Source organism: Octopus bimaculoides, chromosome 14 (genome assembly GCF_046866305.1).
Source record: "Octopus bimaculoides isolate indiv1 chromosome 14, ASM4686630v1, whole genome shotgun sequence".
NCBI classification, from domain to species: domain Eukaryota; kingdom Metazoa; phylum Mollusca; class Cephalopoda; order Octopoda; family Octopodidae; genus Octopus; species Octopus bimaculoides.
In genome coordinates, this window is record NC_142941.1 from 28483042 (window position 1) to 28503283 (window position 20242).

The window sequence follows — 20242 nt, forward strand, 5'->3', positions numbered from 1 at the left end:
TGATTAGACTACAGAAGATGTTCTTGAGCAAGGAACATGCCAACATCATGTTTTGGATAGAATCCTGCATGTTGTTATGGATGAGGAGCTAGCAGGCAAAAGCAATTCACCTAACATCGAATATTGTTTTGTCAAAGAACTCATGACAAATTATGAACTCCAAAGCTCCTTCCAGAATGGAACTCATGACATTGAAGATCAAGCTGGCTGGAGAGATGATATGAAGTTTCTGTTCCACTTAACCCATACCTTCAGGTTCTTCCATGAAAACAGAAACCTACCTTTCATCAAGTTTCAGAAAATTCCAAGCATCAGTAATGCCAGATGGAATTCACAAGCAATCTTAGCCCTTCTTGCATTTTCCTTATGCCACATGTGAGAGAAAGATTGCAGATGGTCTGCCAGTTGATCTCTTATGACTGGGTAGACAACTGGTTCAGTGACCAAATGTATAGAGCTGAAGATTATGCAGACCTATTGCAAGTCTTACTACCCTACAAGACTGTTTTGAAATGCTTGACAAATCACTGGAAACAAGAGCCATCAAAAATAAACATCAGCAGAAGCAATCAATGAGGATCTTTTCCTTTTCATGGGCAACTTGATTAATCAATTTTCTTTAACTAAACACTTTGAAACTTTGTATACTGGTAGAATGTGTCATATAAAACATCTTTTACTTTTAGCGTTGTTGAGAAAAGTTTCTATTTATGAAGTTATTTCATGTTCAAGTTGTATTTCGGTAATTTCAACCAATCAATGATGTGTATTCAGCTGAATAAAATTACTGCTGTTGTTTGTCAACAACAACTATCGGCGGTGTACTTTTCATTTATGACATTGTTCATGCATTTTGTACTGGTTTTAGCTTTAGGGTTTTAGGGTTAGGGTTGGGGTTTTAGGGTTACGGTTAAGGTTGGGATTTTAGGGTTTGATAAACGAAATATACACCGCCGGAAGTTGTTGTTGACAAGCAACAGCAGTAAATTTATTCAGCTGAATACATGTCATTGATTGGTTGAAATTACTGAAATACAACTTTAAGATGAAATAACTTCATAAATAGAAGCTTCTCAACAACGCTAAGGGTAAAAGATGTTCTATATGACACATTCTACCAGTATACGAAGTTTCAAAGCGTTAGTTAAAGAAAATTATTAATTGAGCTGCCCATGAAAAGGAAAAGATTCATCAAGGATGTGAGCAAGCAATAAAGGTCATGCAAGAACAAAGCCAATCTGCTATTGTTTCATTCTCTCTAATGACATCCTGCAACATGGCTATTGGATAATTTGACTTTACCACCTTTTTATTGTTCCAGAATGCAGAATACAGTTCTTTTAACAGTTATGGATTAAACGTTTTAGATCTTTTTCCCTTTTTTGTTTATTATTCAACTAGGGTTGTAGTTTTTGGAAATCCACCCAAATGCAACCAAGTAGAAAATTTTGAAGTTAGTCATGGGTGAACTTTTTTGATCAAATACAAAAAGAAAACATTGGTTTTTCATTGTTTTCTAGCAAAAGCTCATCAGAATACGATACAGGACTATGGAATTGCAAAATGTTGTATCCCTAATGTACATATTAGGTCATCCCATAAATAATGGTCATAAATAATGGTCGTAAATATTAGGTCATCTCATAAATAATGCGGGTATTTTTTATACTTCTTTTAGTTTTAAAAATTAAGATAAAGTTCTTTTTTAATCTAAAATATACTTTCCTTCATCTTCAACAATGCTCTTCCATCTATCTGGTAGACTTACAAGGTCCTTCTTCCAAAATTCACTTGTCCATGATGAAAAATACTTCTCCAGTCCTTTTCTGACCTCATCTACAGAATTCCTATTTTTTCCATTCAAATGATTTTGTAGACAGCAGAATAAATGATAATCAAATGGGGCAATGTCCAACGAATATGGTGGGTGGGGCATCGCTTCCCATTCAAACTACTCCAGCCTTTGGAAAGTCATCCTTGCTGTATGTGGCCAAGCATTACCCTGATGAAAGAACACCTTTCATTTTGAAACCAAAGATGGTCGTTTTTCTTCTAGCGCTGGCTCGAATGACTGGCTGAATGACCAAATCCAAGCTTCCCTGCTAGTTCTTCAATAGTTACAATGGGATTTTGTTACACCAGAGTTTGGAGGACGTCCTCATTGAGCTCTACAGATCTTCCAGGACGAGGCTCATCTTCTAGGCTGTAGTTTCCGGCTCGGAATTTCTGGAACCACCATTAACACTGGCTTACACTTATTGTCCGATCTCCATATACTGCATTAATATTCCTCGCACTTTCCGTTGCGTTTTTATCTTTATTGAACTCATAAAGCAAAATATGACGAATATGCTCTTTTGTCACTTCCATTATAGCTTTGAAAAAATAACTGTTAAAATCGAACTGCACTCTTCAAAACTTGTACTAAGAATAAGCAGAAGTTAAAATTACCACCTCCTTTTATAGCAAGTTGATGCAGGTAGTTTATCCAGTCCCTCTCGGACTTTTATTTCATGCAATTGAAAAAACAGCATTATTTATGGGATAGCCCAATACATACAAATACATATATAGTTCTATAAACGTTAAAAGTACGAGATAGTTAAATATATATATATTGTTTCTTTTTTTTTTTTTTTTTTTTCATAGCATTCTACCGTTTGAACAAGCGGTATTTTGTAAATGAGAAGCAAATTAACAAAAACCTGATCCAGCCGATTGTCTGTAAGTTCCAAGGGAGAGAAATAAAACTAATCCATATACTAACAGGGGGGATAATTCTAGTAGGCTTAAGAGAAATGTAAATCCGCCGGGTGATGCTGCTAAATTGACGAAATGAAAATGAACAGAAAGGAAATTTTTCGAAAATCAAACATTTAAGTTTTTTTTTTCTAGTATTGGTTTTAAATGCCTCTTTGCGATCTCTCTAATTAGATGTAGATATGGCAGTACGGTGTAGTTGCCTCACCACACATATATGTTTGTATAATCTTCAATTACAAAGTTTACCAAAAATGTGATAGATACAACTGAGTAGGCAAAGAAAAATACGAGACACTGCCTAGTGGTTTTTTTTTTTATTTTGATAAGCCTGGTAGGTTTTTCTATAAGGTTTTTTCTTGTCAAACCACTAAGTTATGGGGGATGTAAATAAACGAACAGCAGTTGTGAAGCAGTGATGAGGGAGAAACACAGAGACAAAGACACACCCATACACTTACATATATACATACTTATATATACGATTAATTTCTTTCAGTTTCTGAGCAGAGGACACATGCCAAGCTACCACACAGTGGTACTGAACGCAGGGCCATATGTTTTGGAAATAAGTTTCTTACCAAACAGCAACACCTCCACCTATGTATATGTCTGTGTGTTGGGGGGGGGGTTATATGTATGCATGTATATATGTGTATATATATGTGTACATCTATATATATATACTCTTTACTCTTTTACTTGTTTCAGTCATTTGACTGCAGCCATGCTGGAGCACCGCCTTTAGTCGAGCAAATCGACCCCAGGACTTATTCTTTGTAAGCTTAGTACTTATTCTATCGGTCTCTTTTGCCGAACCGCTAAGTTACGGGGACATAAACACACCATCATCGGTTGTCAAGTGATGTTGGGGGAACAAACACAGACACACACACACACATATATATATATATATATATATATATATATATTAATTCTCTAAATGAAGTATTAACAGTAACTGCACGATAAAGTGTAGTATATTGCCACTTAAGTGTGGCTGACCCCTAGGGGTGGATGTTACTGTTGCTTTTAGCCCCAGGAGGACATCTCCTCCAGCTGGCTTATCGACACACGACTGTGTCCTGTTTGCCAAGGGAGTTATCCCTCTCACCACGACCAGCTGGTCGTGGTGAGAGGGATAACTCCCTTGGCAAACAGGACACAGTCGTGTGTCGATAAGCCAGCTGGAGGAGATGTCCTCCTGGGGCTAAAAGCAACAGTAACATCCACCCCTAGGGGTCAGCCACACTTAAGTGGCAATATACTACACTTTATATATATATTATTTTATTTAAAAGAGTTCCAACTCTGTCTGTTTTTTATGTTTTATTTATATTCTGGTAAAATTAATGTGGGATATAGAATATGGAATATATAATATAATATATAATATAAAAATGGATGGTACAATGAAATGAAGTATTGAATGTCTTATTGAATATATGAAATATTGAGTGTTCAATATAAAGGATTAAATATATTAAGGCGAATACGTATTTTCTATACCTTGTGGTATTTCATCATGGCTAGTATGACAGACTGTAACAGACTGTAATAGACTGGCTGGTTTTCTGTCTTTTATACCTATTCCTTTGGACAGCAGCAGTATGTGTTTGGCTATTTTTAGAATTGATGCCAAGTTTATTTTTAGAAATGATGACATTTGAGAGATTTTTTGTGTGTTTTGGTTATATGGATAAGATTTTAAAACCCCAGTAGGTGTTTGGCTATTTTTAGAAATGATGCGAAGTTTATTTTTAGAAATGATGCGAAGTTTATTTTTAGAAATGATGACGTTTGAGAGATTTTTTGTGTTTTAGTTATAGGGATCAGCTTTTTAAACCCCAAGTAGGATAAATTTAATCATTGTTTGTTAAGAGTAGGTTTGAATTTCTTAATAAAGTCCTTTTCTTTGCATTTTCTCTCAATTTCATTCTGGTTGTAAAGTTTATGGAATGGAAATATAATAAAAGTTTGATGACCACATGTTGCCAGATGGTTACTCAGTGGTATTTGGCGGACTTCTGGGTTTTTAATCTGTTGTCGATGCACCCGTGAGCGTTCCGATAGTGCATTACCTGTCTGGCCAACGTACAGTTCTTCACAATTAGGGCATTTGATGCAGTAGATTAGATTTCTACTTTTGCAGTTCATGTTCGCATTGGTGAATATTTTCCCTGTTTTTGTGTTCATATATGGGCCGGTATGACTTGATCGGCATGTACCACATCCCCTATCATTGCATTTGGATACAGTGAATGTTTGATTTTTGTTGCTGAGGTCAAACCTTGCCTTTGTTAATAGCTTTTTCAAGTTTTTAGGTCGTCTCTTACTGAGAGTTCTATTTTGATCTGTAATGATATTTCTCAATTCCTTACTTTGTGCAAGGATCGGTAAGTTCGCTTTGGCGATATTAAAGATGTTCTGGTGGCATGGATTTTGTGTCACTATAAATGGAATGATCTTTCCTGTCTGTCTCTTCTTTGCGGTGTCCTCAGTTGTTGTATGGGTATTTTCGAAGCCCGCTGAATACCATTTTCTATGAGTCGTGACGAGTACTTTTGCTTTATCAGAAATTCTTTCAGTTCCATCAGGCGCTGATTTCTGGTCTCTATATCCTCTACAATAGTACATATTCTCCTGGCTAGGCAGTATGGGATATTGCATTTTGTATGGGGTGGATGGCACAATTTAAAGTTCAAGTATTGGTGTGTGTCTGTGTGTTTATAATATATATACATATATACGACGGGCTTCTTTCAGTTTCCGTCTACCAAATCCACTTACAAGGCTTTGGTTGGCCCGAGGCTATAATCGAAAACATTTGCCCAAGGTACCACGCAGTGGGACTGAACCTGGAACTATGTGGTTGGTAAGCAAGCTACTTACCACACAGCCACTCCTGCGCCTATACATCTACATATATGTATGTATGCCTGTATATATTTGAGATAATAGTTTCACTTTAATAGTTTCAGTATTAAAGTGAAACTATCTGACATTACAATAGAGATGTTACTCTTTCACTTTTGACACGTAATCCTGAAATAGGCTCGCACTAGGCAAGAAGTTAAAAAAATTTTTGGCCTCTGAAGGCATGTGTAAAATTTGAATGAAATTGGTTGTGTAGTTCTCAAGTTTTAAGGATTCACACAGACACACACACACATTCTCATCTATATATATGGCGCAATGGCCCAGTGGTTAGGGCAGTGGACTCGTGGTCACAGGATCGCGGTTTCAATTCCCAGACCGGGCCTTGTGAGTGTTTATTGAGTGAAAACACCTAAAGCTCCACAAGGCTCCGGCAAGGGGTGGTGGCGAACCCTGTTGTACTCTTTCACCACAACTTTTTCTCACTCTTACTTCCTGTTTCTGTTGTGCCTGTAATTCAAAGGGTCAGCCTTGTCACACTGTGTCACGCTGAATATCCCCGAGAACTACATTAAGGGTACACGTGTCTGTGGAGTGCTCAGCCACCTGCACGTTAATTTCACGAGCAGGCTGTTCCATTGATCGGATCAACTGGAACCCTCGACGTCGTAAGCGACGGAGTGCCAACAACATATATATGTCACTAATCTCTATACCAATATACCTCACAGTTTAGGCCTAGAAGCAATCAAACACTGGGTAGAAAAACATAGAGAACGGATAAATGATCGCTTCAAGACTGACTTCATCACCAAGGCCACAGGTCTAGTGCTAGAGGAAAATACCTTTAAATTCGACAACAAAACATATCGGCAGATAAGGGCACGGCTATGGGTACGCGATTTGCGCCCTCATATGCAAACTTAGTTATGGGATACTTAGAAGAAAAGCTCTATGAGGAAGTGGAAAAAACTTTTGACCAAGAATACAAAAACATAACATTAAAAAATGGAAACGCTTCCTGGATGATTGTTTCATTTTTTGGGAAAAATCAACTGAAGATCTAAATTTATTTTACAATATACTAAACGCACTTCACCCTTCCATCAAATTCACAACAGAATCCAGTTGCAATGAACTACCATTCCTGGATATCCACATAAAAATACAAAACTGCATAGTCACAACAGACATATTTTACAAAAAAACCGATACACACCAATATTTAAACTTCTATTCTTGTCACCCATCACATATCAAAAGAAACATCCCATACAGCATGGCCAGACGCATCTGTGCTATAGTAAGTGACCCTAAAACGCGTGAAACCAGACTCAACGAACTGAAAGGCTTCCTTACTATACAAAAATACCCCTTAGGCCTAATTAATGAAGGAATTAAAAAGGCAATGGAACTGAATATCACCCAACTACGGACACCAAAGGAAAAATTTAATGAAAACACGATTCCGTTCATTAACACATACAGTCCTAGAATAACTAAAATATTCCACGTCATAAAATCAAACTTGCCTATACTCCTTCAAAGCCCCAAGATGAAAACTCTGATTGAAAAAACACCTTACGGAATAGCAGACGCCAACCAAAAAAACCTTAAAAAACACCTCACAAGGGCAGAATTCAGATCAGAGACTAAACCAGAATTCATAGTAAAAGAATGTGGTGATAGGATATGTGGAACGTGTAACAATACCAACAACTACAAATACATAGAAAGTGGTTCCCACATAAAATTCAAGAACGGATCTATTTTTTAAAAAAATGCAGATATGAACTGCAAAACACAAAATCTCATATACTGCATCACCTGTCCAAACTGTAAAGAAAATTACATTGGCGAAACGAATAACTCACTCTGTCAACGTGCAAGAATTCACAGGCAACATATCCGACAAGAAGAACTAAGAATGATTCCATTGAGTAAACATCTGGAAATATGCGGAGACGGAAAGTTCAAAATCTTTCCCTTTTATAAATGTACACGGAACGATCCGCAATGCCGAAAGGCAATGGAACTACTCTTCATAAAAAAGTTTTCCCCAAAGTTAAATGTTTGAAAGAGAAAAAAGAAAAACAAGGAATACGTTTTGTATGTATATATATGTGTGTGATATGATATATATAGTTATTTTTACTAGTTGATTTTACTAATTTGATTTTTCAAATTTACGAATATTATACTAATATACTCTCATGCAGAATTACACCTTACCAAAAATAAATAAATAAATGAATGTATGACAGGAATATATTCTAAAAAGGACTCAAAGTATATAAAAAGAAAGGACAAAGAATATAAAAGGAAAGAACTAAAAGCAAAGAAAAAACAGGAAGACATTTTTTGTTTTCTTTATATTTTCTATTTATTATTCTCTTTTTTTTTCTCTCTCTTCTTCCTTTTTTCTTTTCTTCCTTCTTCTACCATCCCTAGAAACCCTCTCAAAACAATAGAGTAAGTAGTAAACAAGCTTTTACCCCCTTTTTTTTTTTGACTCTCCTTAAAAAGACCATTTCAATACAATGGCCCTTCTCTCTCTCTTTTACCCCATCCATCTCTTTATCTGTCTGACTATCAGTCTATCTATCTATCTTTCTATCTGCCTGTCTATCTATCTGCTTATACATCTTCCATGGTCTCCAAAGCCTCACCCCAAAAAAACCAATGTTCTGTTATAAACAAAACCCCCCAAAACACCTGTTTTTATATAAATAAGCAAGATCTCTGTATTTTCACAGAATTATATTTGACAAGTTCGAAAGACGAATGAAAGCGCTAATATATGTATAAAATAAATGAAAGAAGTTATTCCAAAATTCTGTAAGATTTCATTAAATGACACTGAAATAAGTACCAAATAATTGTTTGGCTCATTACTTTTCTAATGATACCAAAACCAAGTTCAGAGAATATACTCAAGATTTTTCATGAGTTTTCGAAAATTCAAAGCTGAAAAGCACTGAAAAATCAAAAATAAGCTTAACTGTTCCAGTAACCCACGTTAAAATTCTACACGAGACCTTCTAAAGGACTAAGTGCGACACGCTGAAAAAGAAAAAATATTTCGCGGAAAATGTATTGTTGGCTTGATTGTATTTACAGCCTATCATTTCAATTCTGTGAATTTTAGAGCCACCGCATATTTCTTCATTCATACTTATAATTATTGTGTTGAGTCAAAAGCTTTGCAATATTTTAGAAACTTATTTGCATTATTCGTCAAGTTACAACAAAAGCAGCCTCACATTCAAAATAGAGGCCATCGTGTGAAGCCACAGTTTTCTTTTCGAGGCGAAGAACTACTTCCCCGAAGCTTCCACCTCTTGGTTGTTGAAGCACCGCGAGCGTAGTTAGCGAGCCATGGATCGGAACAAGTAATAATCCGAGGAACTAGGTCCGGACTATGTGCTGGGTGTGGGATCAGTTCGACTCCTTCAAGTTTCTGGAATTTATTCTGAGTCGTTCGAGCGGTATATGATATTGTGTTGTTGGCATAACTACAGGGTTTTACCCCCCAGACTTTGAGAGGTCATAACTTTCAGAAAAATGAATTTTTTTAATGAAATTTTCTACGCATATAGTATTAACTATGTAGAATCCGAATATACAAAAAATTCCGGTGAAAGTTTTTGGGAATGTGGGTGGGGGACAATTGTCGGAAATTCCAACGGAGTCCACTTAAATTCCTCTTAACTTCCAGGAAAATTAATATTTTTTCGTGAAATTTTCTACAAATAAACCTTGATGTATGTACATATCGTGCATGTAGGAATTTTGAAGGAAACAACTGCAGGTTATTTTTGAGAAGCGTTCCCCTCTCGGTGGTGTTTCGGAGCAAGTCGTCCATATTTGTTTCATTTTTGTCGATTATGTGCGTATGTGCATCCGTAGATTTCTAGACAGTGACGAGAAGCCGTCATAAGAAAACTTTCGTTACAAATAACTTGCACACGATTTTTTTTTCTCAATAGAAGTAAATTCCAAAGTAAACGTTTCTAGTAGAGAAGTAGAAGAGAACAGGAGCAAAGATAGGAATATACACGCACGGTTAAATATAGAAACTATCACAGTGTCGCTTCCCGAAGAATTTTTAAATGTTAGCTTTCCGAAACTTTTTTTCAATCTTGCAAAAACACGAAGATTAAGAATAAACAGAAAAAGTACACAAATATATTTTACATACCTGTTGTATACGCCGGTTTTGTTTTTTTCACTTTAAAGGTGGATTAATCCCAACAAAATAACAAGTTTAGTCACTGTTTCAGTACGTTTGTGTTTTTCATTGATCTTATGTGAAATCTTGTATTAGTTAAAAAATGTTTGTTTAAAAAAAAAGTATGTCATGTATATGTGTATTTAAAATGTGTATTGCTCAGCAATTTGAGCAAAGAGGTGCTCAAACTGTCTAGTGGAGTACCTCTTCCGCCACATGAATTCTATTAAATACGTGGAAAACAACTCGGATGAGGTACCATAAAGTTGCCGATATTTGCGCTTAGCATGCGCCCACATTCCTTCTACATGATTTGTATGTACACCTGTGGCTTCATCAACAAATGAAACTGAGTGGTTTACCGTTAAATGCAGGAACCCTTGCTGCTGCAAATTGCGATAACCTGCCCATTCATCGGTGAAAATGATGCTCCCTGGACGGACATGTTGCCGGATAATGGATTCCAAGGAATCCATGGACCGGCTATTATCCGGGCATATAGATAAAAAGCAATTGGCGGGGTTGTCCAATTCAACCCCACCCAACACCCAAGTGCCGTCGTAGTGCGCACCCCGCCGATACTTTCGGTGCATGAATTTCGATTCATCGATGGCAACTACGACATTAGGGCCGCCAATCATTATTGGGTTAGCAATTAGGTGTTGTGCCAGGATATCTCGGCAGAAATTGGCCCAATCCACCACAGTGGACCAACTCGCAATTTGTAGTTCGTGCATAATTCTACGCAAGGGCACATCAATAGACCACCAATACAAAAAGAGCAGTATTGTTTTCAAAGGCAAATTGCTCTTTTGGAAAAACGATCCTTTTCTAATAGAAAAGCATTTTCAGCCATTCAATGAGATGGTCCTGGTCACGGCTGATTTCATACAAATCATCCAAGCGAATTTATTCTGTTGCCACTCAGGATGAATATTATGCAATGTCCTCCGTTTCGCTTGGATGATTTGTATGAAATCAGCCGTGACCAGGACCATCTCATTGAATGGCTGAAAAGATATGGACTTTTAGCAGCAGCGCATGTCTGTGACTGTGTCCACAATTGTTCATTTTCGAAAAGAGCAATTTGCCTTTGAAAACAATACTGCTCTTTTTGTATTGGTGGTCTATTGATGTGCCCTTGCGTAGAATTATGCACGAACTACAAATTGCGAGTTGGTCCACTGTGGTGGATTGGGCCAATTTCTGCCGAGATATCCTGGCACAACACCTAATTGCTAACCCAATAATGATTGGCGGCCCTGATGTCGTAGTTGCCATCGATGAATCGAAATTCATGCACCGAAAGTATCGGCGGGGTGTACACTACGACGGCACTTGGGTGTTGGGTGGGGTTGAATTGGACAACCCCGCCAATTGCTTTTTATCTATATGCCCGGATAATAGCCGGTCCATGGATTCCTTGGAATCCATTATCCGGCAACATGTCCGTCCAGGAAGCATCATTTTCACCGATGAATGGGCAGGTTATCGCAATTTGCAGCAGCAAGGGTTCCTGCATTTAACGGTAAACCACTCAGTTTCATTTGTTGATGAAGCCACAGGTGTACATACAAATCATGTAGAAGGAATGTGGGCGCATGCTAAGCGCAAATATCGGCAACTTTATGGTACCTCATCCGAGTTGTTTTCCACGTATTTAATAGAATTCATGTGGCGGAAGAGGTACTCCACTAGACAGTTTGAGCACCTCTTTGCTCAAATTGCTGAGCAATACACATTTTAAATACACATGACATACTTTCTTTTTAAACAAACATTTTTTAACTAATACAAGATTTCACATAAGATCAATGAAGAACACAAACGTACTGAAACAGTGACTAAACTTGTTATTTTGTTGGGATTAATCCACCTTTAAAGTGAAAAAAACAAAACCGGCGTATACAACAGGTATGTAAAATATATTTGTGTACTTTTTCTGTTTATTCTTAATCTTCGTGTTTTTGCAAGATTGAAAAAAAGTTTCGGAAAGCTAACATTTAAAAATTCTTCGGGAAGCGACACTGTGATAGTTTCTATATTTAACCGTGCGTGTATATTCCTATCTTTGCTCCTGTTCTCTTCTACTTCTCTACTAGAAACGTTTACTTTGGAATTTACTTCTATTGAGAAAAAAAAATCGTGTGCAAGTTATTTGTAACGAAAGTTTTCTTATGACGGCTTCTCTTCACTGTCTAGAAATCTACGGATGCACATACGCACATAATCGACAAAAATGAAACAAATATGGACGACTTGCTCCGAAACACCACCGAGAGGGGAACGCTTCTCAAAAATAACCTGCAGTTGTTTCCTTCAAAATTCCTACATGCACGATATGTACATACATCAAGGTTTATTTGTAGAAAATTTCACGAAAAAATATTAATTTTCCTGGAAGTTAAGAGGAATTTAAGTGGACTCCGTTGGAATTTCCGACAATTGTCCCCCACCCCCATTCCCAAAAACTTTCACCGGAATTTTTTGTATATTCGGATTCTACATAGTTAATACTATATGCGTAGAAAATTTCATTAAAAAAATTCATTTTTCTGAAAGTTATGACCTCTCAAAGTCTGGGGGGTAAAACCCTGTAGTTATGCCGTGTTGTTTTGCTGCAGAAGATCTCGCTTTCTGTTAACCAATGCCGGGTATTTTTACCGTACAACAGCATACATCCTCTCCAGCAGTTCGGAGTATAGGTTAGCATCGCTGGGTTCGACTGTCCAGAACGAACTCGTAGTAAATTATCACTTCATAATCCTACCAGACGCCGAGCATCGTCTTGTGTTCGAAAACACCCATGTTTGACGACAGGTTCCTGATGCTGGTCTTTGCGTATGCACGTTAGGATTGCATAAAAATATGTTTGTGTGAGTGTGTGTAAAACCAATCTTATTCTGACACCATGTGACCTGTTTTCACCAATAGCAATTCCAGTAGTCATCTTGGGCTTCCTGTATTTCTCCAGTTAGTAATCTAAGTTTGAAAGAGACGGCCTTCGGTTAGAGGCCCGCAAAACTTTCATTAAGCCGAATCAAACTGTTGACGTTGCTTTTGTTCAGTGTCATGTCTTCGTCTTCCTAGACAAGTCTATGACCAGCCTCGTTAGTAAACTTTTGGGGGTTTTTTTTATGTTTTTGTTATTCTTGCTTCAAATTAGTTTTCTTAAAACATTTTTCAAATCGATTTTTAAGTACTAAGTACTTAAGTTCTAATCCTGAGTGTGCCATTGAAAAATAGAAGGGGTGGGGCAGGTCAGTGTTTTTCTATATCCTTACCTGTCTGCATTCTTTCTTAACGGTTGGTTGCATTACTGGCCTTCCGTTGCACTGTTAGTTTATTTCTATTATTTTTACTTTTTGGAAGATTGCTTCCGTTGTCGAACGAAACAAAACCCTGAAGTATCCGGACCTGGCAGTAAACTATTTCTTCCAACCCGTGGGCCACTAACCGCGAAGTTCTTGTCATCATTGGCAGCTCGATACACCGAGGTTTCTGATGAAGCTCGTGAGGTTGCCCGGCTTTTCCAACGCCTAGCCCCGCCAGTGGTAATGCTGCAAGCGTGCTGGCTTGCTTCAGTAGGTTCCACTGAACCTTGTAATGTGCCACCGATTGAAGCATTTGGTGCTGCATTGATGTTTTATTTCTCTTTTTTTTTCTTTTCTTTGTTTTTATTTTGTAAAAACTTATATTATGGAAGAATCATGACTATTGTTTAGAAAAAAAGTTATTACCTATACATGGGGAACTGCGGTACTCTATAAACTTAAAATGAACTTTGTTCAGAAATCGTAGAAAATATGTAGCTAGTGATTACGTTATCTTTTTTTTTAAATGTCGTTTAGCTGTTGTTTCTAGCATGTCGAGTTTTCTGGTGGTGGTTTGATATGTTTTTACCTGCTCTTTCAGGTGAAATCTACACATGCGTGAAACATCAGACGAAAGTGAAACATTCGGAGTTTTTAGCTTTCTGACGGAGAGTGAAGGCGGGTGAGCGATAGGGGAATAGGGTATTTTCTAATTAAAATTTTAAAAAGAACTTTTGGTTAATGCTTACAATATTACCCGGAAACGAAATACAAAAAATGAATCTATTTTAAAACGGGGGCCACATTTTTCATTAATGTTTTACGTAGTGTTTTTGGTACGGAAAGACTTTCAAACTTCGTATACTTATCTATTTTGTGTTATAGAACAGAAAAATATTTTTGTATTCGAATTTATTTCATGTAAAAAATTGTCTTATTTCGATAATTTCAACCAATCACTGACAAGTATTCAGTTGTTTATATTTACTCCTTTGGCTGATTAAGCGATGTAAAGCGTATTTAATCTCCATACCTTCGTTTTATTTGCTTTTTTCATTTTAAATTTGCTTTAACCCTAACGACAACTTTAACATGGATTAACTTATGGATTTCTTTTTTTTTTAAAGAAGACTAAGAGAAAAAGATGTTTTATATGACACATTCTACCAGTGTTCCAAGTTTCAAAGTGTTTCGTTAATGAAAAATGTGGCCCCCGTTTTAAAAAAGATCCCAAAAAATAATGCAACGGGTGTAGAAATGTGTGTAGGAAATGAATATGAAAACAAAAATGCGCGGAAAGCAACGGGATGGGGGGGGGAGACTTCGGAAGAGTCACAAGATCCGAGTTTTTCCCTCGTAACTTTTAGGAAAATGGGGTTTTTTAATGAATTTTTATATAGATACCTTTCAAACGGCATAGATTACGATTATAAAGAAATTTGTGGGTAAAATCCTTTCCGGAGGGGTGGGGATAGGACTTCAGACAATTCACAAGATCTGATTTTTTTCCCTCGTAACTTTAAGGAAAATGGATATCTTTTAATGAAATTGTATATAATTGTATATAACGTGGTTCTTGTAAGGATTTTGTATCATTCTTTCTCTCTCCTGTCCAAATTTCGTTACCACTAATTTTTATAACTTCAGCATTTTCACTTATTCTTTTCAAACTTGTTTGAATTTTCAGTCTAATGTAATCCACACTCTAGAAAACGTATTTCTGCAAAATGTTATCTTAAAATATGGGTTTTAAAAAGTGGTTAATGCAGTTTCGTATCTCACGTTCAAAAACGCATTTTGGGGGGGTCCCCCACCATTTTCTTCCTCGAACAAAAATAAGGGGTTTACGGCACATTAGGCATCCGTAATGCATGTCGTTTGAAAGGTATTCATATACAACTTCATTAAAAGATATCTATTTTCCTCAAAGTTATGGGCGAAAACCTCGGATCTTGTGAATTTTTCGAAGTCTTCTCCCAATCCCCTTGGAAAATATTTTACCCACAAATTTCTTTATAATCGTAATCTATACCGATTTAAAAGGTATCTATATAAAATTTCATTAAAAAAAAACCCCATTTTCCTAAAAGTTATGAGGGGAAAAACTCGGATCCTGTGAATTTTCCGAAGTCCTCCCCATCCCTTTGCTTTCCGCGCATTTTTGTTTTCATATTCATTTCCTACAGGTTTTTTTTTTTTACACCCGTTGCACTTTTTCTTTTAATTTCGTTTCCGAGTAATACTGTAAACATTAACCGAAATTTTTTCCAATTTCGTAATCTCCATATTTTTCTAAGAGAATTTTTTTTTTAAATTCGAAACAAGTGAAAATTAAGAAATTGGGCTGAGGAAGAGAGAAATTAAAATCGTAATCTCCTATATAGAAAACATATAAATCCGAAGAAATTTAAAGAAAACAAGAAAAAAAACGGAAGCGGAGTGGGATACATACGCTTTACCTTCGCCAAAGTTTTTACAGAAATAGTAAGTGTGAAAAAAATGTAATTTTTGTTGAAAAAAAAAAAAAATCGATAAACACGGAATAAACATAGTTCCTTTAGTTTTTGTATCGTACTGAAAAAAAAAAAGGAAGTGGTCGTGGGACGTGCAAGAAACAATAGCCAAACAAAACACCCCGTCTTCGGATACGGAGGTTACAAAAATCGGCATTGTGAAATTCCCCGCCCCACAAATTCTTACATTTTGACTTTTTTCTCCCAACACTAACTCTAACCGTAACTACAGAAATGTTTTGAAATTTTTATCAGAATCGTAATGTCCATATTTTTCCGCATACTCAGAAAAAAGTATGTTATTATCTCTTTTTCAACTCACTGTAGCTAAATCCCAGCAATTACCTTCACAGGCTCTTCAATATTTTAAAATTATAAACAGAAACATGGGGGGGGGGGGGGGGGGTAATCATGAATTTCCCAAATTTTATAAATAGCATAAGTGTATTTATGGTGTGAAAAAAAAAATCGAGAAATATCAATCCATGTCAGAGTAACAAAGAAAGTGGTCATGGAGCGTGCTAGAAACAACTGCCAAATCTCCCCTAAATCACACACTTTTTCGTGTGAAAATATTCATTATTATTTTTTTTTTTTAACCGAAAAAGCTTCTCCCATAGTTTTTAAGCGCGTAGTGCCAAAAAATTGGTCAAAATCAGTCTGGAAGGGTGGGGTTACAAAAAAAAAATTTTAATTTTCAAACTTTTTTTCAAAAGAAAGATGCCCCTTATCCTTTCGAAGGCCGAAGTGGTAAATAAATAAATAAAGTCAATATCCCTGTCAAAACGGAGAAATCCAACTTACGTGATCCGAAACTCCACCGAAGAATAAATAATTTTTAAACATGAAAGGTACGATGAAGGGGTAAGAAAGGTTTTTTTAATATGAATTACAAGTGCTTCGGCATGTGGAATACAATAAAATGAAAAAGCCATATAGAGGCAACTCACCAGATTCATATTTATTTGTTGCTGTTGTTCAAGATAAGATGAAAATATTCCCCGAATCGCCCTACTTTTCAATCGGTGACGTAAGAAAAATTAGTTTCATTTTATTTACTTATAGTTAAAAGTTACGAATCTCGGCGACCGTAAGTAATATTTGAACTCTCCTCTAAATGTTATGATAGTTACAATCCTCGATTTAAATAACACAACTTACTTTATTTTCTTTTTCCACAACTTTTTGTTTCACCGACATCTCTTCAATTCTCTCATTATCTGTTGTACTAATGTAATGTTATTTAACCTTCAATAGAAGTGTTATATTTTATTAATTAATATTTCACACTGATATCCATCTACTAACACAATCACTAAGTACAGGAAAAAGTTTATACCGAATCCAACGAAAGTCGTGGAGAAGACGAACTGAGAAGTAAATAAAAAAGAAAAAAAGTCATTCGTTAAAATATCGTAAATGATAGTTACGGGAGTTTGAAGGAAATTTGGCGGGGTTGAGAAGAAGGAAGTAGGGTGCGTATTCAATGCATCTCCTTAAGATTTTCATCTTTATTAAATTAAATTAAATTATAAAGAGTAATATTTTAAATTTTCTTTAAGTGGAACAGATAATGCTTCCAAACACAAGACAATATGCAAAGAGTACTTCGGCTGTAAATCATCGTTATTTTTATAAACTGATAGGATATCCTTTTAAGTTTCATTTTCCTGGTACACTGTTTTTCTTTCAGTTTTTAATCATGTTGCCTGCTTTCACTTTTATGGACTACATCGTCAAGTAAAATAATATTAGAAAATTATTTGAAATTGTCATATTTTTTATTTCATTGATTAATTTTTCCGATGTTTCTGAAATTAAAAAACAATCTAAATACGTGCATCTTAATTATAGAAAGAAAAGGTGTGTCTAAAATTAAAACAAATAAGCTGTTTCCAATGTAAAGTTAATGAAATTGTGAATATCTGGGTGTTTATAACATTAAAGTCTGGCAACCGTTTAAAAAGCAAGTCTGGTTTGGTTTTAAAAATCGCATTCTGTACTTTTCCTAGATTCGTAAAAACACCCTGTAAATGTCAACAATACGAAACGAAGGACCTTCGGCGGAGGTAAAGAATGTGTACATCACCCGTTTCAGTTTTTCATAATTTTTCCAATCTGTTTTCGAAGTAGGGGAATACGATTTTGCCCAGAGATCACATTTCAAAATTTTACTACCCTCAACCCCATTCCATTTTCTTAATTTTTAACTTTTTTCGAATTTGTATTTTTTTTTAATCCACGTAGAAAAATGTACAGATTACGAATCTGGGAATTTTGGTTAATATAAAGATCTTCACCCGTTAACAAGAACAAAAAAAAAAAAACCCAGCCTGCTGGGTGTTAATAACTCGCAAACGAATAGATTGTTAACACCCAGCAGGCTGTTTTTTCTTTTTCTTTTTTTTTTTTTTTGTTAACTGGTGAAGATCTTTGATATTATTATTACCCAAGAAAACTATAATAAAATAAAAGAAAAGTTTCCGAATGATGTTGGGCCGCTAGGGAGAAGCTTCTCCCAAAGCCTTTATCGGAATTTAGTGGAAACACCCACACGAAAACATAGGGGAGCCACCCCACCAGAAAACAGTAAGTAGAGCTTTTTCTCCTCTAATACTTTACTTTTTTAAAAAAACATGGTAATTCTCAGAATCGGAAGCATAAATGTGAGAGGCCTCGGGTCGCCTTGGAAACAAGGTCACCTGTTGAACGACCAGAGGTCTTACAGTGTAGATGTAGCAGCCATTAGCGAAACCAGGCTCTCCAACCCGCAGTAATTAGCAGCCCTTTTTGGCGGGTACAAGATTTTCCTATCTCCGTGTCAGCCGGGAGCGGGCGGTGGAGGTACTGCGGTGCTATTTCGGAAAGGCCTAGACTTGAAAATAAGGTCAGTCTTCCTGAATCCGGAAGGTAAGTTGGTGGTCCTGGACGTCGATAGTAGTGATGGCGCTGCTTTCAGACTACTGGTTGCTTACGCTCCGACAGGAGCAGGGCAGTCGGATTATTTCAAACGTCTGGAGGTTTTCCAAGGTACTTCTCGCACTTTAGTGCTAGTTGGGGACTGGAACGCTGTCCTAGATGAACGTATCGATAGGGTGGGTGCGGGAGCATCTAATAGGAAAGGGGGATGCAAGAGCCTCGCCAACCTGCTCAAACGCTTTCAGCTGTCCGACAGGTATCGACTAGACAACCCGAATGTGCCAATGTGGACTTGGACTAATCGCATCGGGTCGTTTAGATCGTACTTAGATTTTTCTGTAGGCCAGCGGATAAGGATAGCATGGGGTGTCCACAATTCAACATAGTCGGCTACACGGACCACAAATTCGTGATCTGTACGGTCGACTTAGATAGGCTTCATAGACAAGGCCCCGGTTACTGGAAGCTAAACACGTCAATAACGGCGTGCAAAGCCTACAGAGACTGGATTAGTTTATTAGTTAAGAGGGCTTTAACCGGGGCAAATCATCAACAACAAGTGGTGGTTCGCCCTGAAGCGGGCAATTAGAGCAGAATCAATTAGGTTTAGTAAGGTTCTAGCTGTAGAAAGTAAGAAAACAGATCGGGATTTAGTTAACAAACTAGACGAGGCTCTTAGGACAGGCATCGCAACCGACGTGTTAGCAGCGAAGTTGGCCCTCGACCAACACTTTGATGCCAAGCATGAAAGCTGCGTTGTCAGAGCTAAAGCACTTTCGGTCAGCGGGGAGGGGACTAAGGCCGCTCGATGGGGCCCCGCGTGGTTGAGGCGAAGCGTGGGAACAGAGCGACCATTCGGTCTTTGGTGGACCAGAACGACTGCGAGATTTCGGAACCAAAGCAGATGTGTTCAGCCTTTCAGCAGCACTTTGCTCGATAGTTCGGGACGAACGGTAGGACGGACGACGGAACAGACTTCGGTGTGTACCTAGACGGCCTGCCGCAACTCTCGACCAGTGAGGCCGAGTGCTGCAAAGGACCCATATCTACCTGGGAAGTACAGGAAGCGATGAAAGGCTGCACGAGAGGTAGATCGCCGGGTTTGGATGGTCTGCCTTACGAGCTTTATACGTCAATGCCAGACTTGTTTGCGGGCGTCTTGGCAAACGTCTACTGCAACTGGCAACAAAACTGCTTTTGTTTGTCGATGAGTGGTGGCTTTGCTAAGAAAGGACCCAAACAAGGGGGACATTATAGGGAACTTTAGGCCCATCACTTTGCTCAACACAGAGTTGAAGATCTTGGCCAAGGTGCTAGCCAAGAGATTGGCGCCTGTCGTGGGCAAACTGATCGGCAAGGCGCAGACATGCGCTGTGCCGACCAGGTCTATCCACGACAACCTCCATCTAATGCGCTACATCATAGAGAGGGTGGGTAACGAAGCTGGCGCGGGTGGGGCTTTGATCAATTTAGATCAGTCTAAAGCCTTCGATAGGGTCGACCATCGATAACTGGCAGCTGGTTTCGGTCCGGTCTTCCGCGAGTGAATAGCTGCTTTATACAGCGGCATCTGCTCGGTCATATGGGTGAACGGCCATCTATCGGAACCGTTCAACATCTCGCGATCG

General features: G+C 37.5%; 1 protein-coding gene and 1 long non-coding RNA gene across 11 annotated transcripts in view; one reads left to right on the top strand and one right to left on the bottom strand.

The window, feature by feature from the left end:
• The window catches only part of LOC149132659 (uncharacterized), a 65861-nt gene extending 47907 nt beyond the window's left edge, over nucleotides 1-17954 (bottom strand). Inside the window, exon 1 of one of the 3 annotated variants that reach the window (XR_016244264.1) lies at nucleotides 16857-17954. This is a non-coding gene — a long non-coding RNA (uncharacterized LOC149132659). Of the gene's footprint in view, nucleotides 1-16645; nucleotides 16783-16856 lie in introns of those variants that run through there. The other 2 variants (XR_016244265.1, XR_016244266.1) reach the window with 2 other exon arrangements.
• Nucleotides 15267-20242, top strand: part of LOC106875006 (uncharacterized) — a 60473-nt gene continuing 55497 nt past the window's right edge. The window contains exons 1-2 of one of the 8 annotated variants that reach the window (XM_089362581.1): nucleotides 15269-15666; nucleotides 16761-16785. Coding sequence is in view for 1 of the 8 variants with exons in the window: in XM_089362580.1 (XP_089218706.1) it covers nucleotides 16540-16546 (7 nt within the window). In the remaining 7 variants the exon portion in view is untranslated. Of the gene's footprint in view, nucleotides 15667-15775; nucleotides 16560-16649; nucleotides 16786-17944; nucleotides 18285-20242 lie in introns of those variants that run through there. The other 7 variants (XM_089362582.1, XM_089362584.1, XM_089362580.1 and 4 more) reach the window with 7 other exon arrangements.